The sequence below is a fragment of the Rousettus aegyptiacus genome, unplaced genomic scaffold, assembly GCF_014176215.1.
Source record: "Rousettus aegyptiacus isolate mRouAeg1 unplaced genomic scaffold, mRouAeg1.p scaffold_m13_p_1, whole genome shotgun sequence".
Taxonomy (NCBI): domain Eukaryota; kingdom Metazoa; phylum Chordata; class Mammalia; order Chiroptera; family Pteropodidae; genus Rousettus; species Rousettus aegyptiacus.
In genome coordinates, this window is record NW_023416284.1 from 107,930,234 (window position 1) to 107,942,262 (window position 12,029).

At 37.6% G+C, this 12,029-nt stretch overlaps 1 protein-coding gene across 1 annotated transcript in view; it reads left to right on the forward strand.

Annotated features, from left to right (window-relative positions):
- LRRC1 (leucine rich repeat containing 1) overlaps window positions 1–9,522 on the forward strand; it is a 115,852-nt gene extending 106,330 nt beyond the window's left edge. Inside the window, exons 12-14 of the mRNA XM_016153878.2 lie at window positions 5,355–5,527; window positions 6,242–6,378; window positions 8,019–9,522. Of these exons, the coding sequence (XP_016009364.1) occupies window positions 5,355–5,527; window positions 6,242–6,378; window positions 8,019–8,177 (469 nt within the window). The 3' untranslated portion in view covers window positions 8,178–9,522. The remainder of the gene's footprint in view (window positions 1–5,354; window positions 5,528–6,241; window positions 6,379–8,018) is intronic.
- The last annotated feature ends 2,507 nt before the right edge of the window (window positions 9,523–12,029 follow it).

A 12,029-nucleotide genomic window follows, 5' to 3' on the forward strand; every position in this document is an offset into this window, starting at 1 on the left:
CATGAGGAGGGCTCCATTCCCCAGTTCTTGGAAGAAGGAAAAGTTAAATTTTTATTATGCTTGGTCTGGGGTGGAGAAAATCCAATTAAAAAGTTGGGTTACATAGCTGTCATCTGAATCAGTTAAGTGTGTTATTTAGTCCATATATATAAGATCCATAACCAGATTTTATGTCTATTAAATATTTAATTACTACTTATTTTAAAGTATCAGTATAGAAACTAATAAAAAAAAAAATGGGAGCTACCATGTCAGCTTTTTAGCTTGTAGAAATAGCACACCATGGGAAATCATACTGAATACAGCAGAAGTTTCTGCCTCTTCTCTCAAGCATAGAAAAATAGCAAAAAAACAAAACAAAACAAACAAACAAAAAAAAAAACAAGGAGACTACATCTGGGTTTCAAAAACTTTCTTTGACAAGTTTTATAGGATAAATTACAGCAAGAGTAACTATAAAATGCCTCTCGGAAACTAAGTATCAGAGTTTCTGGTACAGTAACAGAGGAGGTGTCTTGTATCCTCAGCTACCCATGGACACAGAACATGCATTTCTTTAATTCTTAGATTCTCTCCCAAAGGAATATCCACTCAGATCAGATATTCGAGAATCTTCCTTATAGTATTAGTAGTACCAAATACCAGAAACAATGGCTGTCAATGGGGAAATAGTGTATAGCTTTGAATTTTATAATTCAAAAAAATTAAATTGAAAAACATTAAAAAAATCACCTCATACCAGTTATAATGGCTGTTATCAAAAGAGAAGACGTAACAAGTGTTGGCGAGTATATGGAGAAAAGGGAACCCTCAGACACTGCTGATGGGAATGTAAACTGGTGCAGCTGCTATAGAAAACAGTGTGGAGGATTCCTCAAGAAAATTAAAAATAGACCTACCTTGTGAGCCCGGAATTCCACTTCTGGGTATTTATCCAAAGAAAATGAAAACAAGATATCATGTTCATTGCAGCATTATTCACAATGGCCAAGATATAGAAACAATCTAAGAATCTATCAGATCAGCGGATAAAAAAGTGTGTGTGTGTGTGTGTGTGTGTGTGTGTGTGTGTGTGTGTCTGTGTCTGTTTCTGTGTCTGCATATATATAATGCAATATTATTCAGCCTTGTGAAGGAAGGACATTCTGCCATTTACAACATGGATAGACCTCGAGGGTATGAAGTAAGTCAGACAGAGAAAGACAAATACCGTATGATCTCACATGTAGGTCAAAAAAAAGTTGAACTCAGAAACAGAATGGTGGTTGCCAGGGACTATGGGGAGTAAGGGAAATGCGGGAGCTATTGGTCAGAGGATACAAACTTTCAGTTACAACTTCTGGAGATCTAATGTATAGCTGGTGCCTGTAGTTGACAGTAGGTACTACATTATATACTTGAAAGTTGCTAAGAGAGTAGGTCTATGTGAGGTGATTACTTTGGTAATCATTTTATAATATATAAACATATCAAGTCATTATGGAGAACACCTTAAACCTACCCAATGTTATATGTCAGTAATATCTCAATAAAGATGAGAAAAAAATATAGCAAATGACAAAATATAACAGTATATAGCTATACTGTGGAATCCTAAGCAGTTATAGAATGAAATATTTCTGCGTGTAAGTGACACAGAAGGAGGCCCATGATGTCAAGTAAAAGACCGAGTACCTTTAGCGCTCCCATTTTTGGTTTATGATTTTTTTAAAAAAACTTTACCTGTGTAGTACATCAAAATAGTAATAGTAGTTCCTCTAGAGGAGGGATGGAGACTTGAATTTATAGGAGTTTTCACTCTAGATATTTCAGTATTTTTAAGTTTTTTCACTGATTATATTCTCTATTTAATATACCTTTAAACATTTCCTTAAAACTGAAAACTTTGCTTAAAACTAAAAATTCTAATGGGAGGTAACAAACAGATGAAACATTTCATCGTAGAAGTATTCAGCCATAGGTGAACTTAGTAGTACATTAATCAGGAGGCCACATTTAGTCATTAAATAAATTTGACAGTGCAATTACTATGGCAGTTCAGAGGTGGGGAAGGGCGTTTCAGGTTGTGTTGGTCATGGATGTAACCGGAAATGAGAGGCTCATGGTTTGCTTATCCATTTGCTTTAGTCTTTGTATCATCGATGTAAATAGTAAGCACGGGCCTTCTATTTCTGGGGGTTGCGGTCCTAAATAGAACGCGGGGCTGTGCTTTCTTGTGTTGATTCTGTAGTGTTCAGAAGGTACCAGAATAAACCAAAAATGTGTTATTTACTCCTCTGGAAAGCAGGGATACATATTTATTTATCTATGTTTTGCTTGTATCTGGGATGGTTTACCCAAGAGAAACAGGAGTGTGTGTCTTTTTTCTCCAGACCAGAAAGTCAGTGAGACAGTTGGCCCAGCCTGTAGAATGCGTGTTCAGACTGAGCAGGAAACAGGACCCCCTTTTTTTTTTTTTTTGATACCGCAGGAATCCCTCTGTCCACGAGATACTTGTAAACATGCTGTGTATGGTGTGTGCTCGATCAGCAACTGCCATTTTCAAGCTGGCATTTTGATTCTTTGCAGGAAAATGAGTGTTTTAGACAGCAGATTAATCTTATATGTCTTGGTCCAATGTGATTATATGTTGTAGAGTCCAGCAACTTACTTTAGCTTTACCACGTGATTTGTCATCCTTAGAAGAAGCTGTTATTTATTATTGATGCTCCGTTTAACCTTTTATTTGTCCCTTTGCTTTAGCATTTAGCCAGGAAACCAGTTATTAGTCTGAGAAGGTGCGATGACCAGGTTTGAGTATGTGTGGTTTGTGCCAGCTCTCAAATCTTTACTTTTTTTTCTTTATACTCTTGTGATTAAAAAGGAAGAGATGCTGACTATAGATTTCTTGCCCAAGACCTCAAAACTTTATACATTCTAGAAGATGTTAGCTTAACCCCTTTTTAAAAAAGAAATAGGAACAAACTTTCAAACTAAATTATCCTTTTGTTCAATAAAATGAAAAAGAGTGTGATGCGCTTTAAGCTTTCACAGTGTATTTGGAGATTCCTTTTAAAAATCCCTGTCAGAGTGCCTGGCAAATAGTGTCTTATGCCTTTTAACTTTCTTGCCTTCGAAGATGTGTGTGATGGCCTTCTGGCATAGGGAGAAATCATTTGTTATGTAAGCATAGTATATTTCACTTCCTGTGCCACTCATTTCACTTCCTGTGCCACTTGGAGAACCAGTGCCTCAGAATAAGGAAAAGTGGAGTTGTGAATCTGCTATTCCCTCAGGTCCCCTGGGCATCCTTCCTATGTATGCGCACATATATCACTGCACCGGGCAGATTCTGGGATTTAAAAATACACGCTTCTCACCCAATTTGGCTCTCATTGGTGAAATACTGTAGCGTATAATGCCTAATCTTTTCCGGGGTGCTTTAATATATGCAGTTCTCATGGATGCCTTGACTTTAGAACCTAACTCCCACGTAAGGTACAATTCCACTGTACTTCACACTGCACTCAATACATACATGTGGGGCACATTAGTCTTTACTGGACTCATTATTTCAAAAAGAAAATATTTCCTTATCATATTTCTTACATTGGCAATCTTTTGCAAAACCTATCACTTGTTCTTATGAAAAGTTTGTTAATGCATTTGTTAATGCTCTAAAATTATGCACTGATAATTTTTTTTTACTTCATTTGTTAAAGTAACTTAACCACTTTGTGTTTACACAGTACATAGATTAGTTTTATAATACTGGAGTAAAACTTCTCTTCATACCGCTACATAGGGTTTTCATTTATTTCCCATAAGCCTGTCTATTCATACTGGTCTACAGGCATACCATGGAGATATTGCACATTTTGTTCCAGACCACTGTGATAAAATGAGTATCGCAATAAAGTGAGTCATAATCTTTTTTGCTGGCGGAGGCTCTTGCCTTCAACTTGTAAAAAAAATGCCACATCCGTGGAGTGCGATAAAGCAAAGCGCAATGAAACAGTGCCCATGTATGTCAAGTAATGCAATATTAATCTGTTGGTAAGATATATAGGTTGATCTCCCACATATGTTAATTGGAAATAGGTGTGCAATTTCATAAAGTTTTACCACTTCTTACAGGATTAATGGGCCAGAGATTTCTTTTAAGAAAATGTGCTTCATCTAGTAGTTAACAGAATTTGATTAACTTGTTATTTAGCTTTTGAAGTCACTTCTAAGTTTGATCCATAATTTAATACATGGAGCCATCCTGAGAGTGAAAATACTTGAATATCATATATAACCTTAAGTTCTTTAAACCTTAAATTTCTGATATCAACAGAAGTTTGGTTGTTTTCAAAGTGAATTAGGGGACTTGTATAAAGCACTGATTTCTACTAAATGTTCACCCTCAGCAGTAGTAGCATTTGGGGTTGGATAATTTTTTATCGTGGGGAGCTGTCCTATGCATTGTAGGATATTTAGCAACAGCCCTGGCCTCTACCCACTAGATGCCAATAGCACCGCTAAAAATGTCTGCACACATTACCAGATGTCCCCTCAGGGCAAAATTGCCCCTGGCTGAGAACTACTGCACTAAAGTAATTTTTGGCAAGTACCAAGTATATGTGGTTTCTGATGGTAGTCTTTACTGAATAGATGTAACTGGTTGCTGTTAAGCTGTGAAATATTTGTGCAAACATAAATATGAAACTAACTTTTAGGTGTCACATTACAATTTTTAAAGTACTTTAATATATACTATGTCTTTTGAGACTGAGACAGTGTGATATGGTTGTTATCACGTAGGAGTCTGAGAAGTGGAAGCTTTTAGAAACTGAAAGATAAAAGTTTAAGATGGAATACCTAAAATAATCTCTTGAAAGAAAGCAAATGGAGTCCATGAAAAAAATTTTTTTAACTTTATCTTAACTGCAACTTAAATTCTTCCTTGCCCTCCTCCTGATTTGCTGGGTGCTACAGGAAGCAGGTAATCCCCACAGGCTCAGAGCAGCCCTGTCGGTAGGGCTGTTACCATTGACCAAGAACTCTGGCTTCCAGGGCTTCCAGGTTCTTCCATGATTACACGATGACACTGGCTTTATTCCGCTCTTTAAATTGAAACCACCTAGAAAAGACTGAATAGGGAGTTCCATAATTTCCTCGTTTGTTGCTGATGGCCTGGAGGTGATAAGGAGACAGGTGATAACAGAAAGGGAAGCATCTACTTGCAAGGAGTAAATAAATCAAGTACCTTATTATAAACATAACATCTTTTTAAATATTGAACCCAATTCTAGGAGGTTGTTTTCATCCCTCCCCCCCGCCCCCCGCCCCGGGTTTTATTGATCCTCAAGTGTCCTTTTGTTTTAAATTAGGTTGTTGCATTTGCCCTTATCTCTGACGGCCTTGAAGTTGAAGGCTTTATGGTTATCTGACAACCAGTCCCAGCCTCTGCTCACATTCCAGACAGACATAGACCACATCACCGGAGAGAAGATTTTAACCTGTGTCTTACTTCCTCAGCTGCCTTCTGAACCAACTTGCCAAGGTGAATTTAAAGACCATATTCACGTAGCCATGAGAATTAGTAGGAACTAATATCTATCCATAAGACCTCTTATTCTCACATGGGACTGTATTTTGTCCAATCTGCCCCTCGAATCAGTCCAGGTGAGGTAACTATAGGTCTCCTCTGGGAAAACAACCCTGCATCTTTGCAGAAAAAAGTGCCACTTACACCTGTTTATCATGTCTGAAATTCCTTAAACAGCCTTTTGGTTTTGAATGATAACTAAAGGTGAAAATACAAATACTGCTGAAAAATGGTAAGAGAATCACTTAAAATCCAAACTGATGGTTTTGAGAATTAGTGTTGAAATACCATCAGCAGTTGGGGGTCCCCCAAGTGGAAGTCCTCAAAGCTACCTTGCCAATCCCAGCCTTGTTAGATGAGCTTTTAAGACCCCCAAGAGAAAAATGTGGTAAAATATATTACTAAGAAAAGTATTATACAACGAGTATCTAACATGTACAGCCACATCACTGTCATGAAGTAGGTGTATAGAAAAGAATCATGAAAAAAAGCACTCTATAAATGTAGCAGGTATTTTATATGATCTCAGACACAATCATGCATCATTTTTTTTTTTAAAAGGGCAACTCTATCCCAGACCTTTTTGTTTTTACTTTTTTAAATTACTGCATAGCAGTTGCCAGTCACAGGAACCTGAGCTCCCTGCTGATGTGTTTTTTGTCATGACAGAGAACCTGCCTCGTTGCGGTGCCTTGGAGAGTCTGGTGAATGATGTCTCCGATGAGGCCTGGAATGAGCGTGCAGTAAACAGAGTCAGTGCAATCCGATTTCTGGAAGATGAAAAAGATGAGGAAGACAATGAAACGGTATGGAAATTGAGATTCTTGGCTCCCAAGGAAGTTCAAAATTTAAAAGCTTTCCAAGATTGAGAATGGCACCTAATTAGAATTTCTTGTATTCTCAAATAGTCTGTTCTCTGTTTTGCCTTTAGCATTTAAGAATGTTTTTTAGAAGACAAAATTAGGTACTTTTAGGTACTGATTCACCAAATGAATATAAGGCAAATGGAACTTTTGTGATTTTTTGTTGTTGTTTGACTAGTTTACGGTGCTACTTTTACTTTATTTGTAATAGTTTCTCCTCCTGTCTCTGCCTTTTTCTTAAAATTAATTGGGAACTTTTTTCTTTTTTGTTGTTCCCAGTAAATTAAGCCTCTTCCCACCTTCTACCCCTATTTATAACTACATCATATTGACTCCATTCACATTTCATGATGTGACTTAGTTTGCTTCTTTTGTATAGGACTTCTTTCTCTTCTTCCTGTGACCATTCTTCTTTTCACCTCTGTGCAGAGCACTCGTAAGTTTAGTTGGATGACTGCATTTTCATTCAGAAATCAAGAATAGATTTGAAAATACCTCTCCAGCCTTACTTTCATCCACATTCAAAAGTGTCTCTTGGCCACCCAAAATCTCCAGGAGTCAGTGACAGCTCTTGAAATCTTCCTATAAGTTGACTTTGGTTTCTCAAACTCCTTGCTAATTGAGATTTTCATAAGCAGAGCTTAGAGGGAGTACTTGCAGCCCTCAAAACAAAGGGTGATTTTTAAATTATTATCTGTAGTCTTTGTTATTCCAGCTGTCACCAAATGAGAATTTATCTACTTACAGTAGTAGAGGGCAAAATAGGAATTAGGTGTGACAAAATAACTTCAATATAAATGACTATTTAATGCTTACCTCATGACTTTGTAGAGTGTGATTATTTCCTCAGTTGCTTCATTGCCTTTATAGTGCTCTCACTTTATTAGCCTACTTTAGCTCCTCCTGAAACTCCTGAACAGACCATTTAAAAGATGTAAATGCTGTTTTATGAGCTAAAGTGCATGTAACATGTGAAATAATATAATTTTTAAAATATTACCCTATGCTATTACTTCACTTCCAGCACTGTAATCTTTATTAGAAGAATGTGAACTTTCTTCAGCAGGTCCTATAAATAGCATACACAGTGGCAAACTTTAAAAAAGTCCTTTTCCCTCACTTCCTTTTTTCTTCAACTCCCATGCCTCAAGGGTTGAGGAAGGCAGAACCACTTTGGGTAATAGTAGAACATTATAGTGATTTTAACTTATAATTTTTTACCCCTTCATCTTTTCCTTCCTCCACACCCCACAATTATATCTTGTAAATCTTTTATTTTTTTTTCTCATGGTTCATGGAACTTTATTTTTATCATGCACTAATCTCATATTTTAAAATGTATTCTTTTATTCTGAAAGCAATCCTCTGTCTTGACCAGATGAGTTACATGCAACACTTTCATCTTCCATTAATTACTAGTAAGCAGTCAATAAAAGCTCATAGCTCCAAAGAAAGCTTTTCTACCCACTCTAACTCATCGTCTATGAGGTGAGATTTGTACTGGAATCCTACCGCTCAGGAGCTGCATGTTTGAAAGAGTAATGCAATAAAATCAGAACACTCATTCCACCATTTGTTTTTAGAGAACACTTCAGAGGCGAGCCACTCCACACCCGGGGGAGTTAAAGAATATGAAAAAGACAGTGGAGAATTTACGGAATGACATGAATGCTGCTAAAGGACTGGATTCAAACAAAAACGAAGTCAATCACGCAATTGACCGAGTGACCACTTCCGTGTAGAGTTACACCTCCAGGTTTTGCCTCCCGAGTCTTCCCCTGCTGTTGAGATGTTCCTGGCTTCTGAGGAGCCTCATGCAGCCCTTCGTCTTCACCAGAAACCCATACGTTGTCTCCCCCTGTCACGTGTTGGGACGCTGCTCTCTCTGGGGAAGTGCCTTACTCTAACCAGTCAACCAGTGGTCTCCTAGTGTGATTTTTTTCTTTTTCTAAATTTCAGTTGTTTGTACTAAGTAGAATACACTACTGTAAACATCTGATCTTTGTTTTTGTCTTATGTTGGGGGTAAGGGAGAGCAGGAAGGGGAATTTTTGGCCTCCTCCCTTCCATAAAATGCTGGGACATTTTGAACACAAGTTTTTCTTGGACCTACTGATGAGAGATAGTTTTATGTATGGGGGAAAAACTGATACTTTTTTAAACCCTTTTGGCAGCTCAGATGGTGTAAATTTAAAAATTTTGTATAGGTATTTCGTAACAAAAAATATGTATTTCTTTTTTGTTGTTTTATCTTGAAAACGGTACGTATTTTAGTATTCACGCAGGAAAAAAAAAAACAGTCCTAAAGTATTTGTTTTTATTTGTACCATCCACTGTGCCTTACTGTATCCTGTGTCATGTCAAACCAATAGTATATAATGGCATCCCTGAGCATTGAGATGAGACTAGGAATGTGGTACTTTTTAAAGCAGTGTTGGATTTTAATCAGTGATCTACCTGGTGAATTTGTTTTTAACCAAAAAAGAAGAGTTACCACTGATTTCTGAATTATATTGGATGATTTTTTAAAAAGGCAAACCAAAGGATTAGGCTGCTAATATTTCGTTTCTTACACTTTAATTTTTCATAAATGAGTCTCTTAAATGAATGCAATGTCTGATTGTACCTACTCGGAACGTGTGTGCCATTTGTAAAATAAAATAGAGCGGAAAAGCACAAAAAAAGAAAACTGGTTCAGAAATTCAGCGGGTAAATAAATTATGTACTACAAAACAAAGTATGATTTTTACTGAAGAAAGCTTTAAAAGTTTTATATTGATATAAAACCACAATAAAGCAAAATAACCTACAACCATATTAGAAATTTTGCTCTCTTTGTAAGTGCAATTTCATTTGTAAATAGAGTTTGAATCAAAGTGTAACAAAACATTGCTTCAAGTTTTAATTTTAATTCTAATTTAAGGGGTATGGGAGTATGTTTCGTGTGTTTTCATTGATTTTTTTTTTGTATGATGTGATAAAAGAGAAATGAAAAGTGCCAGTCACTGTGTGGTGTCTAGGAAAATCATGTTGTTGGTGGTTTTTTGTTTTCTCTCCATGAAATAAAGTCACCCTGGACATGAGCCATGCAGCTTTTTAAAATTAATGATTACCTTGCGTATTCAAATGATAGCAGGTAGCCAAGTTCTTTGACAGTGTGCTCCCTTCCATTAAATATCTAAACTACCGTCAGTTTTGAGTTAACTGCCTGAGGGATTCGCATTCACTGGTCCTTCACCCACACAGAAAGGAACCCAGAATTGCCTTCAGCTCTGACTTAACAGCTTCGGGTTGTGGCTTCCACTAATTGAAACCTGCTTTCACTCAACCAGATACAACACCTTCTCTTGCTATTGTGCATTTACTTATTTCATTGTCTTTGCTTTTTAAGTTGTTCAGATATATATATATTTTTAAACTATTGAGTTGAAAGGTGCATAAATGATTTTTGGCTGGTCAGTTTTATACCTTGCTCCCTAATCTGGGTACCCACTTTCTTTTCTCCATTTTAAGATTTTGACATACTCTGTTTTGTTTTATAAAGATGATGTTACTAACTCATGGGCTGATAGATGAACAAATTGGTTTTAATTAAGGAGAGTTATCTTGACCCTGAAGAATAAATAGATCTTCCATAGTGTTTTTGTTTGTTTGTTTTCATATATAGCTCACCCTTTACCTCTCAGTTTATAATGGCTATAGTGGAATAGACATGGGCAGAATGGTGTGTGTATTTAAATTTTTCTAGGAAATGTTATGTACCTAATTATTTTTTCCTTCGGCCTATCTCCTATACTTCATATTCACCTGGATTTTTTTGTTTTGTTCTTTGTTTTCAGTTTGGGGAGTTTAGTTTTTTCCCCTCTTCCTTCAGAAGTAAAAGTTACTTTTCTCTTAATTATTTATTCTAGGTGATCTTGCAATGGTTTTTACCTTCAGGGTGCTGGGACCAGAAGTTTTGGCCTCACCATGGAAACAGTACCAACTTAGCAAACTTAACTGGAGAACATGTCAGCCTTTTCCAAGGAGGTCTCTTTTGTCATAAGGAAAATATAATTATATAAAAGGATACCTTCCCCTTGTGAGGCGAGTGTCAGAAGTTCCTGACTTTTCCCTAGAGGGGCATGTTAGACAGCACTGCTCGCCCAACACGCCTCCCCCTGTCTGGCCCTCCCTTTAGGAGAGGGGGGAGTATGATGCATTGCTCGTCACATGGGAATGACTCTTGTGGGAGCGACAGGTAAAAAGCAGGAAAGGTTAGTATGTCCTATTCCACCACTTTTTTTTGTAGCCTCTTATGTCCTCTTTTTAGCAAGAAAATAATACGTAAGTGGGTAAAATAGTCAAAAATTTTTAGAAGGGGGAAAATAATGAAAGTCATTGATGATGAAAAGAGGGGCAGGTAAGAAAACTAGAATTACTTGCCTGGAAGTTCTGTTTTCTTTCTGGGAGGTTTGGAGGAGTGGTCCTGGCCAACCCAATCTGTCTGTCCGAAAGCTTCCTTGTTAGATATCACAGGTAAGGAAGTGCAGATGGAGCCACTCGTGCCAGGCTTTCACAGCTGTCCGTCTGCCATCTCTTGTGAAATCTGCCACACCCAAGAAGGACGCTTAATGGATAGGGTGGAGGCTGGGAAAATTTCTTTCTCAGAAAGTTACTCCGAACAGCCAGTTCTAACCTTGTAAAAATGACCGACACCCCTGCTTGTGGGAACACTGGCCGGTGGGTGGTAAGACTGACTGCGGAAACACTGTCTGACAAGGGACAGCACTGGGGGAGCTGCGTATTAACGGAAGGCGATCAGAGATATTACAGAGCAGTGACATCCAGAGAGAGCCGAGATCTCACTTCAGCAATTAGTGTTGACTTACCTCACCCAGCTTTCCAAAGAGGCAATTAAATAAAAATTTAAAAAACAAAAACAAAAAACAAAAACCTTTTTATTATGGGTAATCAAAAAATGGACCCCTGTATACCTGTCACCCAATGCTAGACCACAATACTAAGTAAGCCGTTTTAAAGGAACCGAATTGTTTTAAAACACATCCATAAAAAGAAGACTGAACAATGAAATAGTCAAACGCTCAGGAAAAGCAGAGAGCATGTATGTCCTTTACAGCAGCACTTTGGAGTGAGCATAGCAGGGCTACTGGAATCATGGGCACGGGTTTGAATCTGCCGTGTGGCTTTGGATAAGCTGTTTAACCTCACCGGCCTCAGGTCCTTCACCTCAAAAATGGGACAGTGATACCTCTTACAGGCTTAGAGTGTGGATTAAATGGGATACATGAAACATAAGCTCTCAGGAAGTGAGTGGCTGCTATTATTACAGGTCTTGCTCTTGTTATAGTCATGTTATTAGCAGCTCTGTAGTTCCCACCACAGAGCCAGCAGTGTGTGATCACGGGTAGAGTTCATCAGGAATGAGGACATATTAGTTCTCTGGCAGATACACAAAAACTCATCTATGCTGTTACATACAGACCCTTGAGTTATGTAGTGGGCAAAGGAAATTTTAATTTGTCAGGTCGGCTCACTTAAAGGTAAGTTTAACAGTGGTCTCACAATAACCCTGTCATTGTAACTGGACTTGCT